The 22,793-nt window shown below is 39.9% G+C and overlaps 2 protein-coding genes across 3 annotated transcripts; one reads left to right on the forward strand and one right to left on the reverse strand.

Moving 5' to 3' along the window:
• Positions 1-370: 370 nt before the first annotated feature.
• Positions 371-8,457, forward strand: hsf1 (heat shock transcription factor 1). Of its 2 annotated transcripts, XM_037474858.2 has the most exons (15): positions 371-770; positions 1,102-1,210; positions 1,420-1,556; positions 2,890-3,014; positions 3,153-3,228; positions 3,833-3,894; positions 5,210-5,288; positions 5,441-5,559; positions 5,744-5,916; positions 6,034-6,184; positions 6,447-6,518; positions 7,341-7,446; positions 7,622-7,675; positions 7,858-7,915; positions 8,007-8,457. In XM_037474858.2, the coding sequence occupies exons 1-15, from the start codon at positions 654-656 to the stop codon at positions 8,180-8,182; spliced, it is 1,614 nt and encodes a 537-aa protein (XP_037330755.1). In that variant the 5' UTR covers positions 371-653; the 3' UTR covers positions 8,183-8,457. The 2 variants fall into 2 exon arrangements, with proteins under 2 accessions (XP_037330755.1, XP_037330756.1); XM_037474859.2 differs by lacking the exon at positions 6,447-6,518.
• Positions 8,458-10,373: 1,916 nt separating this feature from the next.
• On the reverse strand, positions 10,374-12,092 carry si:ch211-80h18.1 (uncharacterized protein LOC555593 homolog). Its single transcript, XM_037474740.2, has 5 exons — positions 12,031-12,092; positions 11,920-11,955; positions 11,793-11,828; positions 11,349-11,393; positions 10,374-10,725 (listed from the first exon to the last, which is right to left on the reverse strand). The coding sequence occupies exons 1-5, from the start codon at positions 12,088-12,090 to the stop codon at positions 10,597-10,599; spliced, it is 306 nt and encodes a 101-aa protein (XP_037330637.2). The 5' UTR covers positions 12,091-12,092; the 3' UTR covers positions 10,374-10,596.
• Between the last annotated feature and the right edge of the window lie 10,701 nt (positions 12,093-22,793).

Consider the following 22,793-nt stretch of genomic DNA (forward strand, 5'->3'; position numbering starts at 1 on the left):
ATGCATAAAATTATGCTTTCTTTTATATAAACAAAAATTTACACAAGGCAAGCATGACAAACAACAACCTCGGGACTGGGATGAGACTCCAAAGACCATATACAAGGAAAAACACCAGAATAGAAAAGGACATTAGAATAGAACACCAGAGAGAAGACGGAGGTACTTTATGGTGTGGTGGATATTGTGAATAAGAACGCAATAGGTGTGTTATCAAGCACTATACCAGTATCTTAAATTAACGAATATAATTAAGAAAACACAAGACCGTTAGTTATTTTAATTTGATTTAATCTATTGTTTTCTATCCATACTCCACAACACCAGGGAGCAGTAATGCGCTAGCCCGTTTTTTTTCAGAATCGCCAGTAAACTCAAAGCAGCAGAAGAAGAAGAAGAAGAAGAAGAAGAAGCCTTAGCACTACGCAGTTGGTGTGATCGGATTTGTGATTTCTTTTCCGCGGTGGAGTTTTTTTTAATAAGAACACAGATTAATACATAAAGGGTCGACCAACAGGACGAGGATGAGGTTCTAGTTGTCTGTGACCCGGATTAAACTACGTGTTGCAGCTTGTTTGGACATCTTTCACTTTATCTATTAGCAGCACTAGCTCAGAGTCGCTCCATTGGTGTGCTCGTTTTGTTTGTCTCTGATGGAATATCACGGAGGGGGGGCGGGGCTGAGCGGCGGTAACGTCCCGGCCTTCCTCACCAAACTATGGACCCTGGTGGAGGATCCGGAAACCGACCCGCTCATCTGCTGGAGCCCGGTACACACGTTAGCTTAGCCTAGCTCAAAGCTAACAGCTAACGTGCAAAGACAGCTCTTCGCTGTTAGCTTTGACGTTTGAAGTTTAAAGTCTCTATACCTAACCCTAACCCTATATATATATATATATATATATATATATATATATATATATACTTATTTGTGTATTATTATGATAATAATAACACCCGGAGTTGCCTCTGCATTCATATGTATATTCTCACAACTAAACAGTCCAACAACTTCCTGTTATCTTCTTGTGTCTTGCGCCCGTCACGTAACCACATCAATGACCTCATGTTGACCCCTGTGTTCTGTGGGTTCTTTGTCAGAGCGGAACCAGTTTCCACGTGTTCGACCAGGGCCGCTTCGCTAAAGAAGTTCTACCAAAGTTCTTCAAACACAACAACATGGCCAGCTTCATCAGACAGCTTAACATGTGTGAGTACCTACAATATCCACGTCTGTGACATCACTGATGACGCACTGCTCACGGCCCCTCTCGGTCTGTGAGCTTCCCTCAAAGCTGGATACATGAACTGATCTTTATATGCAGTAAAATACACCACCTGTTGACCCGTCTTCCCTCTCCGAGGCGGAGCTCTCTATGACCCACCCGTTGTTCTCATGTATGATGTTTGTGTATTCAGATGGTTTCCGTAAAGTTGTGCACATCGAGCAAGGTGGTTTGGTGAAACCAGAGAGAGACGACACAGAGTTCCAACATCAGTTCTTCATCAGAGGAGAAGAACACCTGCTGGAGAATATCAAACGGAAAGTCACCGCTGTACGTACACACACACCTGCACACACACCTGCACACACACCTGCACACACACCTGTACACACACCTGCACACACACCTGCACACACACCTGCACACACACCTGTACACACACCTGCACACACACCTGCACACACACCTGTACACACACCTGCACACACACCTGTACACACACCTGTCCATTACATGTCATTCAGCTGACCCTTTTCTCCAAAGCAACTCACAATAAGTGCATTTCAACTGTAGAGGTGCACAGTCAGAAGGACAAGTAACAAGAAAGTACAATTTTTGGCAAGTAAGCAGTTTCAGAACATGTTATAGTCAAGTGCCATTATAAGTACAATGTTAGTGCTGTAGTGGGTCTTGACTTTTCGGCGGAAGATGCAAAGGCTCCAAATTAGACAATGATATACAATTCTACACTTTTATTTGATGACTAGAAAATAACATACATTTCTTCAAGCTATATAAAAAAAATCCTCTGAATTCACATGATGATATAAGGGCAGTGCTATATGTGTCACAAAAGCAACTACAGTGTCACAGCTAGGCAAACAAATTACATTTCACAATAAATTAAGAAAGTTAAGAAAAAATACTGTTTTCAAAAACCAAGTAAACCTGGGGTGATTAAAAAGTGCTCAAAAACACAGTAAACAACAACAAACTAAAGGTATACTCCCTCTTGTGGCTAAATAACTGTCTACAAAAAATGTGTAACCGGTTGCCGTAAACACGAGGCAGTTGCCACGACTCACTGCGGCACTGCAACCTGCAACAGGAAGTGCCTCAGCGAGTTGCCACTGCCACGATTGCGCTAGACCGCGCTCCACGAAAGACTTGCTTGTCTTTGCAAACGCTGAAGCTAACACTAAAGCTAACCCCCAGTTAAATACTCCCTCGTTAGTGGAAGTCGGCTACGCCTGCGCTGACCACTCCCCCATCGATAGGAAACAACAGGTTGGTTGCCTTCAGCCGAAACTCATCCAAATGCTAAAGGACGAGCACTTTGACACCCTATCAGTGAACATACACCACGTGCTTTGATAAACAAAGATAGGACACACTAGCAGTCAAATGAATCTCAAATAGCAGAATCTACAGTGAGAACAGGCACTAAAGACGGCAACTAGCAGTCAAGTTAGCTTAAAAACAGCAGAAGCAACAAGTTTCGCAGACGTTAAAGAAAAGATACTCAATCCGATTTAAAGTCTCCTGGATGTCTGAAGATCTGGTAGAAGAGATGCACACTGTCCACTCCTGTGACACCTATTAAACTGTAGGTCTGCTGGTCTCCATGGTAACCGTGCCTCTCCCTGTGCTTTTATTGGTTCAGGTGTCGTCTGTGCGGCAGGAGGAAGTGAAAATGTCTGCACACGATGTGAACAAGATGCTGAACGATGTCCAACAGATTAAAGGGAAACAGGAAACCATCGACTCCAGAATCATCTCCATGAAACAGTGAGAACTGCTGATCCCAGATCAGCCCTGATCCACATCACGACGGCCTGCAGCCAGCTGCTCTCAGTAAACTCACCTGTTTCATGACAACTACTGACCCTAGATCAGTACTAAACCACATCATGTTTCCTGTTTCAGTGAGAACGAGGCTCTGTGGAGAGAAGTTGCCAGTCTGAGACAGAAACATGTGCAGCAGCAGAAAGTCGTCAACAAGGTAATGAACACGGCATCAGACAGCCGATACGCCGAGAACCCAGACGCACACTCGGGTTGGCTGTCACGCTTCTTAAATGCTGCCACCAGAAGGTGCTTTTCCTCTAATGTTGGTGTACAATTAGAATCGGAGCTTGCATTGTGGAGTAATACAGCTAAAGTCGAGGTGAAAGGACTTTTTGTGTTTTTCATGTCAAATAGAAAATGTTCCGCTCCTCAGTATTTTTTGTCTATACTTTTACACGATGGGTTTATAACAACATTTTCTTCCCTTAAAAAGGGTAAAGCTAAAGTAAAGCAAGACATTTCTCACATTGTCACATGGTACCCCATCAAAAGCCCTGCTGCTCTGAGCGTACATTTGTCATCACAAACTCAGACAGCAAAAGTTCAGTCGCGTTTGTGAGGCTTTTATTGTGAGGCATATTTGTCTTAATGGCGTTATTTATGCTGGTCTAAAGATGTGTATCCTGTCCATATTCCTTGCACATTTTGTGTTAAGAAGTACTAAGTTATGTAATTGTCAACTTCTCAATGCAGTTCCCTTTTCAAATGGCTATTTTTACGCTTTTTCTCTGTAACTTTCTGCCTTTGTGTCTCTGCAGTTGATCCAGTTCCTGGTTTCTCTAATCCAGTCCAACAGGATTCTGGGAGTCAAGAGAAAAATGCAAGTTTACTTCACAATATAAACTGTGTGTGTGTGTGTGTGTGTGTGTGTGTGTGTGTGTGTGTGTGTGTGTGTGTGTGTGTGTGTGTGTGTGTGTGTGTGTGTGTGTGTGTGTGTGTGTGTGTGTGTGTGTGTGTGTGTGTGTGTGTGTGTGTAAAGTAAATATGCCTCTTTATTAATCACTGGTCCAAAGACGGATGCCGTCACTGCAGTGTTTCCTAAATAAGTCCCACTGCGATGTAAGTGCAGTAATGTGTGTGCGCTGTTTTAAGTGTCGGGACCTTTGCTCGTCGCTGTCACATGTGCTTCGTGTTCTGGCACCTTGTGATTTACAAATGAAGCTCTGGATCCATCGTGACCTGCGCGAGGGAGGAAAACTATGAATCTCACTCACTCACTCACTCACTCACTCACTCACTCACTCACTCACTCACTCACTCACTCACTCCATGTCACTGACATACATGCCGCATTCACTGGACAGGCACACGGTAGGAAACCAGAACATCATCTCACACAGCAGTGGGGTCGCTATAATATAAAACTTAACATAATATATAAACTTTCATATTAAGGGGGGGGCATAAAATATCGTCCCGAGGGCTGCGAGTTTGAGACCTCTGCTTTAACAAACAGAAGCATTAAAACAAGCATAATAAATGCAATTAAAAAAACAATAAAACCAGTTACTATCAGGTGAAAAATGTAGCTTATCTGAAGAGAATTAACGATTTAAGACACTTGTCATTTGGACAAAATGGGTATAATAGACGCACTGTGGATCCCTGTAGGGATGTATTTTGATCAGTGATTAGAATGTGAAATGGCACCATCACTGCTAGCTGAAAGGCTCCTTAAGGTTTAAAGCAGTTTGGCTAACGAGGCCATTCTAACGTTAAAGTTAAGTGTAAAACATGTGAGGCGTGAAATTACTTGTCTTCTCCTCTTCCTCTTTCTTCATTTCCGTCCCTCTGCACTAGAGTTTGGACCTTTTGATTTCAGCTTGATGCCCGTCGTCTTGCAACCATAAAGTCCGCTGCGCGGGGTCGTCGTTCCCCCCCCCACTCAATGTTGAAAATTGAATTTCAACATATGGAGGGGGCGCCATGTTTTAATGATGGTTTTATTCCACCGGGGTTTTATTTCATTTTATTTCATTAATCTTAAATAAAGATGTTTGCTTACGAGCACCACTAGAGGGCCCCCCCACAAATCGGGCCCCCAGGCGGTCGCCTATAGGAAGGCTCGGCCCTGTGTACACTATGTATTCACATATAATACATTTCCTCCTTCCTTCTTTGCTCTCTGTCTGCAGTCCGCTGATGTTGAACGACTCGAGCTCCTCCCACTCCATGCCAAAATACACTCGCCCTCTCTCATTGGAGCATGTGCAGGTAACAGGTCACAGGGGTCACCTGTCAGAGGTCACGAGACCAAGTTATTACCTTTTAACTTCCTGCCCCAGGAGGTTTTGTTTTAATGAGAATTTTCTTGAAACATGAAGCAAAATGAGTCAAATTGTGTAACTATATTTTTGTGTTTTCAGGCTGCAGCCAGTTTATTCTCAACTGACCCCCTGGTGACCTCTGGACCAATCATCTCTGACATCACTGATGTGGGCAGGCCCACCGGCGAGGATGTGCTCTGTCATTGGAACGATGCAGAGTGAGAACTAATTAGATGATTATTGTGTAGTAGAAAATGTCTCTGCTGAGGTTTACAGTGTGGACACTGCAAAATAAACTGTGATTGATAAGTTCATCCGTGTTAACGAGGTAGCAGAGTGCTCTCATCTCATTGGTCTGTCAGCAGTCCACAACAGCCAATCCCCTTTCCTGTTTACCTTCAGAGAAAGTCCAGCCGCCAACATCAAAGAGGAGGCATCCCTTCCTGAGGTAGAGGCGTGTCCAGTTCTGGAGAGCGGAGATGGTCATGCAGACACGCCCCTCTCCCCCACCACATTCATCAACTCCATCTTACAGGAAAACGAGACTCAGCCAAACCAAAACAATTCCACCCCAGGTACTATTTCATAAACCTAATATCTTACAACCATAATGTGGGATAGTCTGTCCATCCTGGGTGAGAGATCCTCCCTTCTCGGTTAAATCCCTCACTTTGTCTTATGGGTTTCTTCAGCCAGTCCCATTGTTGTGATGAGCCCCGTCTCTACTGGATCTCTTTCTCCATCTCCAGCCAGCCAATCGCTTGCATCTGTTCCCTCACCTAATTCTGCCCTCAGCCCAACCAAAGCTGAGCAGAAATGTCAAACCATCGCCTGTATTGACCGGTAAGTAAACCATTACACTTCTTACACACCAGTTAGGTTGGTCGTGGAACACCACCCTCAACAACTGTCTAAAAACTCCCCAAACAACTGTGTTTACACCTCCAGCAACGTCTACCAACTGCTTTCTGCCTTTTGACCATGTGATCGACTTCTGCGTCTGAAATTAAACATTTGAAAATTTCCGTTTAGATGTAAGAAGTCGTCTCAGATGGTCCTTTTCTAAATTTCAGGTGTTTGATTTAAACCCCTGTGCTTCCCTCAGGCCCCGCCCCTCTCCCTCCTCAGGTGGACTGTCACCTGATCGTTGGCGTTTCTTATCAACACGAACCGACAAGTAAATCAATTAATCAAAGTGATATATATATATATTTTAGTGTTATATCAATGACATTCTGTCTTACAGGTGTCAGAATGTTCAGACTCCACCCAACAGTGACTACCAACTAGCTCATATGACTTATAATATTATAGCTTTATCGTACAGAATGAACTAAACACACATATGAAGCACACTCTGCCATTGGGGGAAATTCTTCTCTGTTATCAGGAACATTCACTGTAAAAAGAAGCAAAAGCACAAACACTGTCCCGGTGCCCCAAATACTCACCTGAGCAGTAATCTGCTGCACAAATAGACGGCTCCTCTCGGATGAGATGATTAACTGTAGTGAGGCTCACGCTCACTTAGCCACTAGCGCTAGTAGCTTCTTGAGTTCCAACTTGGGCTGCTTCACTTTTATCCATTTCTTTTCTTAAGAAATGACCAATCCAGTTGCTGATTATCTGGTGTAGAATAATTAGATTTGTAGGTTGCACTAGTTCAGGTAGCTGTTACTTACTTTAAGGCAAAGCCAACAGAATTTCCCATTTGCTTTGAGGAGAGCATAGAAACTAAGTACTGCAGGTTTATGAATGAGAATCATTTCACAAATCACTGCATTACATCTATTGTTGAATAATACATAAACATACATGTTTTGAATAGGTCTACATTGTGTTGAAGTATTTAAAACATAAAAGAAGGAATTTAAAGAGGGAGAAGCCTTCACTTTAAGAAACTCATTGGTGGTTTGAGTCTAAACGAGATTTAACGCTAAGACCACCAACAAATAGTTGGTGAAGCTTGACGTCTCTCTCTCCTACTTGTGTGTTTCAGGTCTGAACTGTCCAATCACGTCGACTGCATTGACAGCAGTCTGGAGAACCTGCAGAGCCTCCTGAACACACAGGCCTTCACCTTCGACACCTCTCCGCTGATGGAGGTCTGTCTTACACTGTTGTGTATTAGCTATTCATATAGTGTCTGGTATATTAAAATATCCGTTGTTTACATTAATGATACATATTAACATGTATATAATGTTCTTACAGTCAGTGTTTTCTCTCTGTAGCTCAGTATTTTACATGTTGATTCATGTCATGTGTCTTTGTCTTAAGTTTTTCAGTTCTTCTTGTCCATCTGGAGACTTCGATCTGGACAGTTTGGACACTGTGAGTTAAAAACCAGACTGGTTTTAAGTATTGAAAATGAAAACATACATATTTGTATTGATCATGTTAATATATAGCTGTATATACATCATATCAACTGATCGTATATACTAAGTCACATAAGTAAATCGTACAGGACAGGTACACAATGACAGCCATGTCACGTTGTTGTTTCCTCTCAGCTGCTGTCAGAAGACGTCCCTAATGGAAGTGTGGAAAGCAGCAACTCCATCAATGCAGGTAACTTACACTCTCTCTCTACCTCTGTACTTGTGAGAACCCTCTTTGAACTTGTTGTCATGGTGACTGCCTGATACTCTGATTGGTGCAGGGAAACAGCTTGTGCAGTTCACAGCCACACCTGTCCTGATGTCTGAACCAATCAGCTCGGAGGCAGACCTGCCCTCCCTCCTGGAGCTGGAGGCGGGGCCTTTCTTCTCTGACTCTCCCACTGATGATGCTGCTGATGCTCTGCTAAACCCATCACAACTGGACTCTGACCTCTGATGTCCTCAGCAAGAAAGGGGTGTGGAATGAGATTTATCAGTCACCATGGCAACAGGACAGTGGGAACGCTGCCTCCGCAGCTGCAATAGACGATGATGAAGTTGATTGACCATCTGTTGTTAGATTTCTAGATCAAAGGTCAAGTTGTGTTATGCAGATTCCTATTAACCAGTTTATACCTGTGTCTTCTTCTTTTTGTGCTTGATTTTTCTTCTTTGCTGCTTTTATTAAAAAGCTGTTGTTTTTAAGCGTGCTTATAAAAACTGCACTCCGAGGTCACAGGTGTGAAATCATTGTTACTTGTGCATGTTTTAAGTCATGGTTTTTGTGTCAAACATAAGAGAATAGGAATATATTTTGAAAATGTTATTGTTAATGAGAAACTACCATTTGACAAAGATGTATCAATCTGTTGGATCAATATAAGTCAGATCAAGCCACAGCCGTGATTTGTGTCATAGCATCCGGTGTTTTTCTCTGAGAGAATCAATAGCGCTTCACAATTGTTTCAATCACTTATTAAATACTTTCTGGTAGTTATTTTATTGGAATAAATACGGATCTGAGTAAATAAATCCGTCCTGTTATTCATCTAAATAACCATCAAACAAAACGACGCGGTGGCGTTTCAAGTCTTCTCAAACAGCCAACACACGATGGCCATACGAGGAAGGCCGAGCGACCATCATTTACTAAACATGCTGTATTAATGAAGACTTGAAACTAGAGATTAAGACCATAAACTCATGTTTACTGAGGGAATAGATCAAGACTTCATTTGGACTAGAGGGATCGCCCCCTGCAGCCAATGTAGCTCTAATAAAGCTCTAAAAGAACCTCAATAGTTCGAGGGGACTCACTAATCCAAACAGATCAGGGCCCTGTTCAAATGAATGAGATGATTGACATCTCGGTTCCCCGAAGATGGATCCACGTCTCGTTAGTTTGAACCAGATGTCAGTCATCGGGATAATTGTCTTACGTCAGAAGGTGGAGGAGTCGATCACCGAAACAAGGATTTTTTATTGTAGATCTGTTTCGTTGTTCATTCTGTACGTCATTGCAGTCCATTTATTCCGATGTTTCGTTGTTTTTCCTGTGCCGATGGGGGGGTTTCTGGACACAGGATGTCACACGTGTACAGACTGTAGAGCCTTCTGAGGCATATTTGCGATACTGTGCTATACAAAATAAAATTAAAAGAATTATATAATCATGGCAAAAATTGACACCGCCCCCTGCGGTGGCTTCAAACAATCAGATTATATTTCTTTAAATGTGCCGGCTGGCAGGAGGCTTCATGGATGCATCTTTATCCAATGACAATGATCTCAACTCTTAGTAGATAAGTAGATAAAAACAAGTCCAATTGATAGTTATGAGAATATATGTATTGTATTGTGGAAGACAAAAAATGACTTAAGTATACATAAATAAATACATAAACGTGTAAATGTATAAATAAATACAGGAATAAATAAATGTACATGAATAAATAAATGTGTAAATAAATAAATAGATCAATTAATAAATGTATGAATAAATTAATAACAGTTGATAATAAAACGGGTCATAAACAAATACATACCATTTATTTATTTCTACATTTCTTCATTTATCTATGGGTCTGTATCATATATATTTCTACATTTCTGTTCGCCTACATTTCCACATTTATTTTTGCGTGCATCTGTTTAGGTGTAAACTTATACAATACAATACAATAATGCATTAATGCATTTATTCACACATGTATTTATACCTGTATTTACGCATTTATTCATATATTTATTCATTTATTTATACTTAAGTCATTTTTTGTCCTCCATATGTGAATCCGTGCCTGGACGAACCAGTACAAATCGATTATTCCTTATCAGACATTTGATCAATTAAAACAGTAAAAAGAGAAACATCCAGAAGTTTATTAAGCGACAAATAAAGCAACAGAACAGAACCAAAGGAAAGTGAGCTGCCTTTTATCCGGGGGAGTGACCCTCTAACCTAGCAGCTCAAATGAACCTGCGCCGGAGCAGGTTCAAGTTTTTCGATGTGTTGCTATGGTGATGTAGCCAAACCTGCTTCGGGGAACCGAAAAGACGGATCTACGTCATCTCATCCTGAAAATGATCCGGCTAACTCGGTGAGCCACGTACATTATTATTAACATTATTATTAATATCATACAGAAACTAAAATACACTTAGTTTGATGTTCAAAATAGACAACATTTATTGTAAAAGTTTACAATCCTGTTTGTGAAGAGGAAGTCGAATCAGAAACGTATGAAAAATTAGCTGAAACCTATTTTTCATTTTCTCTAAAACAAAATACATTGCTATAAACAGAATTCCACATTTTAAATATTTTTGAAAAACAATGAGTTGCTGGCACTCAGTGGGCGTGGCCTACGGCTAGTGGACGGGGGTTGATTTCCTCGGCATTGCTGATTGGTCGGTACACTGGAAGCGGTAGCGCAGGAATCGAACTTGCGGCTTTATGTGGAAGTCAGCAGGTATCCTCCAATTCCACATTTTTTGTACCTGAAAACCCCCAAAATAAGACTGAGCTATTTATACATATTTAGTTACTGTACAAGTTCAAATTTGATAAACAAAACGAATATTTCCATTAATTCTGATTAATGACATTGAACAGAAATGATTTGTTGGTTAGCTAAACTTTGCTTAACTTTGGGGTTTGGTACGATGGGATTTTGTACAGCAGCGTTGAGTACGGTAGTGTTCGGTAAGGGTTAGAACAGCTTCATTTGGTAGGGTGGGGTACGTTGGGATTGGTTGGCAGCGTCTCGTACAGCGGGATTTGGTACGGCAGTGTGTGGTGCAGGGGGGTTTGGTAGACCAGGTTTTGGTAAGGTAGTATTTGGTGTGGGGGGGGGGGGGGGGTTAGGATGGTAGTGTGTGGTACGGCAGAGTTTGGGCAATAGTATTTGGGACGGTGGTGTTTGGGGCGTTCTAGCTCTTCAGCTCTATGAACTACTCAGTATCCTGGAAGAATTAATGTAATCATCCAATGATGTTTCCAAATACCAAAGAGGAGGAGCCATTAGACAACTTCCCACATTACAGTCTGTCACCACACAATAAATACATCACGGTGGCTGAGTGACAGGTCCTCATAAAGAAGTCCGATCATGCTTACGAACCTTCAGGACCCTGACCAGATGGGTAGTACTGTTCAGTGACTTGACCTGCAGAGAGCAAGCAGAACCAAGAGAAGAGAAAGAACAAGGCTTCAGCACCTGATCTCAGGACAGAGGAAATGGAACAAAGAACCTGTAGGAGACGAGTTACGCTAGACTAATGCAAACCTGAACAAGACTAGCTAAGGTAAAAAGAAGAGTTAATACCAACCCTTAAGACTATTTAATGCTAACCATTAAACAGATGGTTAATGCCAACAAGTCTACTTAATAATCCTTAATGAGATCGGTTCATGCTAACAGACTATACAATCCCAACCATAACAACTCTTAATAGAGGAGTTAACTCCTAACAAGACTTATTAATAGGAACATTAAACACTTTTGAACTAGCCTTACTTAAAGCGCATGATTGGTTCCAAACAGTTGAACATTTGTAAAACTTACCAGCCATCTGTGTGTGATCCGTCGCTGCTGGATGACCTGTAACAAAGACACACAAAGGGATCAACAGACGTTTCTACTGTATCGCACACTAAAGCTAAACTTGTGTTCTTCTGTGTAAATAACTTACTGAAGTCAAGTGGAGTTCCTGTTGGATCTGCTGAAACTGCAAAAACAAGCAGTTAAACTCTAGGTCTGACCTCCGACCTGTCCGTCTGCCATGATGGATGGTGGAGCTTACCTGTGTATGTCCCTGTGGAGTCTGTTGCCATGCTAACCAGCTCTGTGTGGGAGTACCCATGCGAAACTTAAAATAAATGAAACAACAGGATATTATACAGATGAACAGACAGACAGGTAAGCAAAGAGTGTGTGTGTGTGTGTGTGTGTCAGACAGGTTAACAAACAGTTTACCTGAGGGCAGTTTGTCTGTGTGGAGGACAGCAAGGGGCGTCACTGTAACATGTTAATGTTACAGGAAATGAGTGACTTTACAGCTTGCAAGTAAACCAAGCATTAAACAAACTATTGGTGTGGTCTCCATAACAAAATGTCTTACCTGTGACATCATGCCCGAGTCCAAGACCTGACGCGGAAACCAATAAGAAAACAGAGTCAGCTTCATGTTGATCAATGTATTGATATCTTCATCATCATTTCTCTCTCACCTGTGAGCTCGATGTGAAGACCGGACTCTGCTCCACCTGCGGACATCACCAGAATCTCTAATTGATCCATTAATGAATTAATGACTTCAGGCAATTGTCAATTAAGTTATGTGGACTGATAATAAAGTCAATTCGAGTTGAGTATGAAAGTTTACCTGCGTTTGTGTTCGTCAGCAATGTCTGTCGACCGTTTCCTTAGGAGCACAAACTTTTAGCCAATCACAGCCTTCAACACGCTTAGACTCATCATTTCGTGGTCAAACAAACTTTGTTTGTGAGTGAAGAATGAAATGTAATCTTACCGTTAGTGTCGGGTAAGTCGGCTCCGTCTGTGACGACACAAATAAAAAATTCAATAAAACAAATCTCAAAAACAATGCTATAGGCTAATTATTGTAATTAATTTATGCTTTATAAAGACAGTTTACAATCCTGTACGATAACAGAGAAGTACTACTATAATACTATTCTGGTTCTAATAGAAAAACTTACATACAAATACATTAGTGTCAGTACTAGTATCAGGGTGTACTTTTGTTTCAAGATATGAAGTGAAATATTAAACTTGATCTATCAACCATAAATCATCAAAGTAATGTATCATTATTTCCCACAAAAAGATTATATTCGTTATAATAAAACCCAGGGATTCAATAGGTGGTAGCTGTCTGTCTTTTTGGTATGCAAAGATGAGTTGATGTGAGTACAGGTGACATATGCGTTCAGGTGTATACAGTTGAGTATAGGTACGTACATGTGCCACATGTGTGTACAAGTAAACACAGATCAGTACAGAGGTGGAAAGGGCTGTACATGTGATTACAGGTGTGTATAGGTGTGCTTGCTCACCTATCTGTACTCTTTGAGTTTCACCGTGCAATGAAGATGATGAATCTGCTGCACCTGATAGAGAAAAACAGAAACAGTATATATGCATTCTTTTAAATTTGAGTAAATTAATTACAGTTCCTTCCAATTTCAGAAAAGAAATCTGTTTACACAGTAAAAGTCTTCCTTGAGCATCATAATAAACATTTTGGTTGTACTAACCTCCCTCGACTTCAAAGTGGGAGAAGCCTGAGACAGAGAAAGAGCTGGAATGTGATTGGTCTGGCCCTGAGCTCAGAGAGCTGTGGTCTGGTACTGATTGGTTGATGCTGATGTCAGAGTGATGAGCAGGATCTTTATAATCAGGACAACAGCAGGAGAGAAGAGACAGGTCACTTTTATCTTCCTCATCTCTTCATGATTCTCTTCATGATTACTGCCGCAAAAAATAATACCAAGAGCCATATTGATCCAGTATCAGTAAGGACTTCAACCAGTGCCGACCCGTCCTCGGATGTAGGAACCTCGGATGCAGCAGTGAGCCCTGATACCTACTTGGATGGCTTCTCTTCCATCAACCCTGATAAACTGATTTCTGCAATTTCTAAGTCTAAATCTTCTACCTTTCCCTTGGATCCGATTCCGACTAAGCTGTTTAAGGAAGTTTTATCTTTAGTTACCACATCTTTACTGGATATTATGAATCTCTTTGCTGAAAGGTAGCTGTAATTAAAAAAAACTCCTCTTTCTCCAGAGGTGTTGGCTAGCTTGACCCATGTATTATCTTCCCTTAATCTCTAAGATCCTTGAGGAATCTCTCTCAAATCACTTATGTGACTTTCTACAAAACAATGCCTTGTTGTATTGTATTGTAATTGTATCCTGTTGGAGAGACGAGATAATTTGAATGGTATTAAAGGAACAGCACTGGGCTGGTTAAGGTTGTGTTTATCAGATCGATCCCAGTTTGGGGCAACTGATGGATGGAGTAAAGAGGATGTGCCGGTAACTGTAGGGTTGATGGTTCGAACCCAGGCTGCTCACTGTGTGTCCCTGGGCAAGATATCTACGACCTACTGCTCCCACGGTGTGAGATCTGTTAAATGCAGAGTTTCTAACTTTTTCCTTCCTGTTCTTGATAAGTCTGAGATCGAAGAGTATCATGAGTACGGATTGTAAAGCTGTAGTATTGGATATACAGTTCCTTCCAGTGAAACTGTTGCTGAAAAATTGAAGTCTTTAGACGTCTTGTTAGTGTTCTTCATCTTTTGATATAACAACATAGAAGGAAAAAAACAGTCAAGGCCATTTTAGATTTATTCCATCAATAGACATTTTGGATGAACAAATAATATGGCGTTATTTACTGCAAGAAATGCTTTGACAAAGACCATATTTAACACTAGTCACACCGGACATGTAGCAGCCAGACATTGGGCCGCCAACCCTGTGCTTACCAGCTCACCCTCTCTACTCCATGCACCACAGTTGCCCACAAAATAGTTTTATAGAAGTATTTCTTCATGTTAAAAGTTTCTCTGTGGGGATTTTGACAGTTGATATTTATAGGTCCCAATTAGTCACATTATTCCATATTGGATCAATACCTGAAAGAGAGTCCAGACTGGAACCGCTGCTCTTATCCACAGACTGAGTTGCTGTCACACCCGAACTGATCACTACAACATGAACAACAACCAGACTGATCAATGATACATAGGATCAGAACTGATCCATAATAAATATCATAGAGGAGTATAAAGAAACGCACCAGTGGAATCCAGCCCACCTAAGAAAAAAAAGGATAGTTGGTCTAAAACAAGTTTACTCTGCAGAAGTCAATATATAAGGTCATTGTTACCTTCTATCATCACACTATAATCATAATGCTTGAATATTCAAAATGTTGGAAGTTGAGACAAACAGCATCATACCACTTTATTGACATGGTGATCAAAGCGTATTTAGGGACAAAAAAAATTCCTCGAGTACACTGCGCTGTGTATTACATCCTGGCTAAAAGAAATATTTTGTAGGGGGTACATCACTAAAAAAAGGTTGGGAACTAGTCTAGGTTAAGAATTATGCTGATTTAGTGCTTTACCGTTTACATTATGGTACAGTGTTGATGATTTTATGGTTAAGTATCTGAGGTGCTTATGAGTTCACCATAGCCGGCTCTTAATAATTGTATTGCTTTTATTCTTCTACACATGCGTTTAAGTCTTGTTCTTGGAATGTCCGTGGAATCTTTTCCTTGAAGACATTTAATAAAGAGTTATGTATTAACTTTTCTTGTTAGTTTTCTTGTCTCTTTTATTTTGGTAAACAAAATAGGTAAAGAGAGGGACAAGTAGATAGACAGACAGGTAGAAAAGTGATGAATCAAGTAGACTGACAAAATCAAATATAGAGAAAAACAGCTACGTATAACACCATGTGAAATAGAAAGACACATGTAGAGGTAGACATAAAGGGAAATAAAGAGAGTAACAGTGGATGAAGAGACAGATCAGTTATAACCTGACCAAACTTGACTTACTTTGATTTAATTTGGTTCCCACCTGTAGCCCCGCCCCCTACAACTTACCTGTCGGACGGTCAGCTCCGCCCCCTACATCCCCTCCATTCATCAGTTTCTGTCCATTACCTATAAAATACAGACCAATTGAAATCATTTGAAACTCTTTTTTTCTCAGTTTGTGTGTATTTGGGTGTTTTAGTGTACCAGGAAGTTTTAATAAGCATTTATTGGCAAAGATTTAATATTTACCGTTGGACTCTGAGTCCACTCCATCAGGACCTGCAGAAACAAACAGATGTTTAACTCCTATTCACAGATCGACTCTGAGGGTGTGATATCATCCTTTCTACCCGTCTGTCTACATACAGTGACCTTTGGAGTTTACTTCCTTTCACTTTCATGAGCTGTTTTTTTAGGTTAAAATTAGTGCAGTCAAGCGATTAAAATATTTAATCACGATTATTTCATAGTTAACTTTAATTTTTTTCATTATCATCATGGAAAAGCAGATAGACTTTCTTTATGCAAATGTTCTATTTTACTGAAAAACAACATTGCCAAACTGTGGTAGAAAATAAAATTATAAAGTGCACATTTCAGGTAAACAAAGACTCAGCTTATAGTGCAGTTGGCTTATTTGTTTTTCAATTTTGCTGTGAACAAAGCATTCAGGCCTCTTATCTCAGAAACAATGAACCGTAACAGTTAGGTTATCAATAAAAGGCAAGCTACTACTTCTTAGCTTTCAGCTACTCACACAGACATGCCTGTTGACATTTTCACACAACAGTCATCCAAAAAAAAAAAATCTTGCGATAAAAACATTAACGACAGCACTAGTTAAAATATAATATACTCTTTCCTTGGATGACATGTTTATTGATTATTCATTAAAAGGTTGTGATTATATATTAATTGATTATTGATTACCTGGTTGCGATTATGGATGTATTGATTACCTGGATGTGATCATAAATGTATTGATTATTTTTTACGGATACGGATATATTGTTTATTGATTACCTGTTTGTGAATTTGTTGAGCTGCTCTCAACTCCAGCTGCTGAAAAACATAATAGAATAAGATTACAGGAACCATTTAAAAATAGTTTTTTCAGCTCTGATTAATTAAACAGGCTTCTTCATCAATCAGTAAACACAGTAGTTTATATTCATTTTCTTATCCAATTATAAGAAAACGTGAATACAATTATATGCATACAGTGATACGATGGTCACTATATGAGTCTGTCACGGTTTGGGTCTGCTTCCTATCTTATTTTGTAGTTTTCATGCCTTTTGTGTTCCTGGGTAACTTCACTTCCTGCCTTGTCCTGTCTTCCCCTGTGATTGTCTCCTGTGTCAGCGATCGTTTCCACCTGTGTTCAATCACCTGCACCTCGCTTGTGTATTTAAGCCCTGTCAGTCTCTTGTCTCATGTCGCGTCATTGTTTCCTGTTACCTGTTCAGGTTGGTGCATGTCGGTTCCTTGTTTTTGTGAAATATTAAAGAGCACTTGGATTTGTTGGAAATCTGCGTTTGAGTCCTCCCTGCCTGCCTCCGACCCGCACCCTCACGTGTCATTAACAGGAAGTAAAAAGTACCTTCCGAGTCCATCGAAGATTCTCTTCCATGACCTGAAACAAACAAGAAATATGTAATAAACATATTTACATCAGCTTTTGATACAAATATGAACTAGTTTATACTTTGATAAAACTGTAGTTTACCTGTAGAACTTCCCGCTGTTCCAAAACTTCCTCCCGCCCCCGTTGACTGACTGCTGGAAGCTGCAAATGACAAACCGTCATCTAGTTGTGAATTCACTAATTAAAGAATGTTTACATTGAAATTAATATCATTTTATGATAATGTTTGATTATTACACAGAAATAAATATACAAATAACATTTTTGATGAAATTGTTCTTCTGGGCTTGTATAATTATGGTTGAAATGCACTTATTGTAAGTCGCTTTGGATGAAAGAAATATGACGTAAAGATCAAAATAGTTGTGACTTTTGTATGTAAAGGTATGACATGTATTGTGACAGATTCACAAAAATAAGTAGTATGTTATAGTGATTACAATGTATATTCATCATATGTGGAGCCATGGACCGGTATATTTTGAAAACTGACTGAATTCTCTCCTAATTAAGTGCACTCGCCCCTCTTGACATATTTCCCAAGCATCAGAAACAGTTTTTTCCACCTCGTACAATTGCCCACTACTCGCTGCGCACGGCAGTTCCTCCCACCAGCAGACAGAGAGCGCGGACTACTCCCCCTTTGTCGGCCTGTTATTTTGTTGTGTTCATCCACGCCTCCAAGACTGATACCGTTCCATATAATCACATGTCATTTAGCTGACATTTTCATTCAAAGCGACTTACATTGCATTATAACACATGCATTACATTTTGCCTGGGGAGAAATTAAGGGTCAGGTGTCTTGCTCAGGGACACTTCGACATGGCACATGGGGCAGTCGGGATTCAAACCACCAACCTTGTGGCTCCCAGCGCATCACACTACTCCGTGCGCCACCATCGCCCATACATGAACATGAAAACAGTCCATGAGGCAAAAAGGTATATATTCATCTTATATTGACTCATGAGTTTATCATTTGACCACATTCTAGTTAGTTCACCTCCATGTTTTCTAACTCCTATCGTTTCAGATCCCCTCAACCTGTCACCTGACTCTCCAGCCCTTCTCACCTGCAGAACATGATCTCCCGGCTCTGACCCTTGCTGAACATTAAGTAAAGATTGTTTTATTGATTTTAGCATGAGCTGTTTTGTTTGCATGTTTTGATAACCTACATTTTACCAGAAAAGTAGTGGACACTATATTAACCTTATTGAAGTGGAATGCAGTTACTAATCCCCTGCAACTGGACACCAATTATCGACAGACAGATGGCACATCCAAGGAGGGCAGAGCAGGAGAAGGAAACACAGCGAGGGCAGAGTGAACGCAGGGAGAAAGAAGCACGGCAAGGAGAGCACCAGAAGTGACCACAGATGAGAGGAGGCCATGGGAACGCAGTGGTGTCCATGAAAGTTGGAACAGCCTTGGTGAAGCGGTTAAACCAGAGGAACCAACTGGACCCTGAAGACCCTCCCGGTGGCTGGCTTTTTCCTTGGTTTCAAACTCTTGTTGATTTTGTAGCAAATTCCTTTAAAACTGGAGTCATTTTATGAGGTTTAGAGTAGACGTTTTTTTATCATCCAATTTATTTCATGGTGATCTATACTGCTCTCCCACAATACAAAATAACCTGTTTTTATGGAGTTCTAGACTCCCCAAACTAGATGGTGCTGTTGGAAACTTACATTTTATTTGTGCACAGTTATAATGGTCCATCGGAGTCATGCTTTTGGGTTCCAGTGTGCATTGGTACCAGTAGCTGTTATGGTTATGATACATATTCACCTTATATAGATTGATTTGTGTCTAGGAACTAGTCATAATATATATAACAGAACTTTGTCATGTCAGATATCTCACCGCTCACATCCTGAATGTTAGAAGACATAGCAGCTGCTGCAGCACCTGCAGCAAAAAAATCAGTTGTGATCTGATCAAATAAAACATTCAACATCAATTGTTGCTCCACACTATTGGCTCAAAAGGTTTGTCATCTTTCAGAGGGATTACAAATTGCATCTGATAAATTATAAGGAAGAACTGTATCTCTAGTTTATCAGAATTTGAGAATAAGAACACAATGAAGTTGACTTAAAAGTTGGACATAGCTCACCTTCACATAATTGACATACAATCCTGCTGACAATAACTGCTTCAACACATACAAATATGAACATAAATATTTGAATCTGAAGGGGGCCTGATGGTAAGGAAGGTTGAATACAGAGTAAATTCTGTAAGTGGGGACAAATTGAACACAGGACTGATATCTTTTAACCTCAAACCTGCAGAATCAGGTATACTGTGCAGACTGCTAAAACAGGATGTGGCTTTGATGGAATTAGGTTCATCCTGGTCAGGATACCCCTCAGTTAAACTAAATGAAACAGGAACCAAAGCCTGATCGTGTTCAACTCACCTGAACCTCCAGATGCCGCCGCTGTGGTGGTCTGCCGCTCGCCAACAACTCCTGCTGAACGAGAAGGAAGACGTAGTGTCATATGTCGAAGATGAATACAACTTTTGTTTCAATCACATGACTGTGAATCATGTCACATGACATGTCTTTGGCGTTAAATGGAGCAAAGAATCACTGAGGAGGAAAGCCAAATAAAAAAGTCTTTATTTTAAAATCCAAGTAGAAGTTTGTGAAATTAATAGGTTGTTATGATTGTGCAGTGATTTTTATTTAATAATTCTGAGTCTGCAAACTAAGATCTTTATTGAAACATTTTCATTAATAAGGTTACCTTTTTCATTTTTCATTTAAATGTTGGTGGTGTTTATGCAAGTTTATGTTGGTAGTTAGAGGCCAAAGGTCACAGTGTGTTTTAGTATCTCACCCTCAATCTTATCCTGACTCTTGGAGTCATCATCATCTGGAAAGGAAAAAACATTTAAAATATGTTTATCTAATTAAAGATATTTTTAACAACATTTTTACATATTGGAATAATAAGACAATAATGGCTTGCCTTGCCTTTTTTTTAATTATTAAATGTCACTTTGACCTTCACTTGACTTCCTTAACAATCGTTTATTGATTTTTGCTGACTTTGTATCAATCTCTTCCAGTATTGTCTCAATAGTAATATAACTAACTAAAAAAAACAAGAACATTGACCTAATATTTCATCTAATTATCAGCCACGTCCTCCAATAACTCGTCCCACCCAGAAAATAAAGTACGTAGGAGTCAAGTGATTGATGAGTGAAGTGCGTAGGAGTCATGTGGAAGCTAACTGAACAGCAGAGCCAAATTACATGCCATGATTTACTGGATACTTGGTAAATTAAACTATGATCAATTACCATTTAGTGCAGGGGTCTTTTTCAGGCCTGTACTGTCGTATTTGCATGAAAGTTGTCGTTAGTGAACCAGTGCCTTGCGAGAGCTCCTGTGGGTAGCTTATGAAGCTATTCTTTCAAATCACTCTCTTTTACTCAAACAGGTTATTTAAACCAGGGGTCCCCAAAGACAAGACCACTTTTCTTTGACTTTTCTTCTGAAAAATGTTTTATTTTGTAAAATTACCAGATTTTCTCCGAATTACATGCGCTTGTCCCTCTTGACACATTTCCCATGCACCGCAATGACTATGACCCCTGTCGGCTGGCGCGAAATGCTGTCTGACATGAAACTGGTCCATCAAGCAAAAAAGGTTGGGGACCCCTGATGTAATCTGTACAGAAACATTTTTCAAAATAAAAGCGTGATTTCCTCCTACTCAAACAATTTATATAAACTTCATTAATAAAAACTGGTTTTCTTTTCTTACATAAATAGTTAATGTAAACTTTGGGTGAATTGTTATTTTATAATAAAAGTGGCTTAATTTCTATATCTAACCTTTCTTTTATATAAGTTAATTTCGGATATTAAAAGTTTATCAAACTTTTGAGATGCTGTATTTTTACAATAAAAGTACGTTTGTCTCTCTTACTCAAACAGTTTATGTACATTATAAGGAATCTTCCTTTCCCAAATAAGCCAATTTCACTTTCTTTTACTCAAACACCCACAGAGACGCATGCCTACCCTCCTCCTCCTCTGACAGCTCCCCCTCCTCTGTAGCCTCCACCTCCACCTCCTCTTGCTCCTTCTCTGGAGAACACAACAAATCTCTGTTGAATCTTATAAAAGGTGAAATTTAGATCAGAGATGTGAGAGATATGATGATGAATACCCTCCACAGGAGCCATGGAAACAGTTGTTGCCAGAAAGACGACCATCGACACAATGAACAGGTTACTGTCATAACAGAGCAGACGGATGGTGGAAGTCAATGATTGGCCTTCCTTTGTACACAAAGACTAATAATCAGTTAGAGTCAATTGAAAACATGAATACTTTTCCAAACCAGCTAAACCCTGTTTTAAGGTCTTTACAATCTCAACATAATTAACTTCCTCTGACACTTGCATCAGTAAAAGATAGAAAGAGTACTTTAGTATTACTACTGTGTTGGAGTAGATCAAAGTTTTGCCCATTAGTACAATAGTGTAGATTAGGATTTTAATTTAGTATTACTACAATAGAGAAGAGTATTCTATTCATAGTAAAACTAGAGTGAACATAATCAAATATTTTTGATTTACCAATTCAATTCATTTTATTTTGTACAGCCCAAAATCCATGTACAAAATATGTACAATAGAGTTAATACATTATTATTAGACAACTACAGTGAGTACAGTAGTAGTACAGAGTATTAGAGTGCGTATTACTACAGTAGTGAGGATGATTTACAGTTTTAAGTTATTACTAACGTAGTGCAGAGTATTATACTACTTTAGTACGGATAAAATAGTGCAGAATATTACACATTACACGGTATAAGCTAGTAGTGCATTACCAGTACCTGTAGTAAGAAAGGCATTCATAGCATCATTATTAATATAAAGTGTAACTCACGTTGGCAGCATGACGATGTTAAAGATTCTTTCTGTTGAACAGGAGATGCAGAAAGGACGTGCAGCTCCTCCTTCACACATTCCTATTTATACAGAGATGAGGGAGGGGCTGCATTTACTACACATGAAAGCATTGCAACACAGTATTACCACTGTGGTACTACTACAGAATCTACAACCGATGCTACTAGTAATACTGCAACATTCTGCTGCTAATACTAATTAATCTAGTACCACTACTACTACTACTTCTGGTATACCAAATGGGATCAGTAGAGCTGGTGTGTTTATTGTGTTGAGTTCTCGTTCATCTACGAATGATGACATAAAATGTGATCATTAAATCACAACTTTCATACCTTTTGTTTAGTGCAAAAAGGTATGAAGCTTCATTCAATGATAAGATGAGCAAA

This window comes from Pungitius pungitius, chromosome 17, assembly GCF_949316345.1.
Source record: "Pungitius pungitius chromosome 17, fPunPun2.1, whole genome shotgun sequence".
Taxonomy (NCBI): Eukaryota; Metazoa; Chordata; class Actinopteri; order Perciformes; family Gasterosteidae; genus Pungitius; species Pungitius pungitius.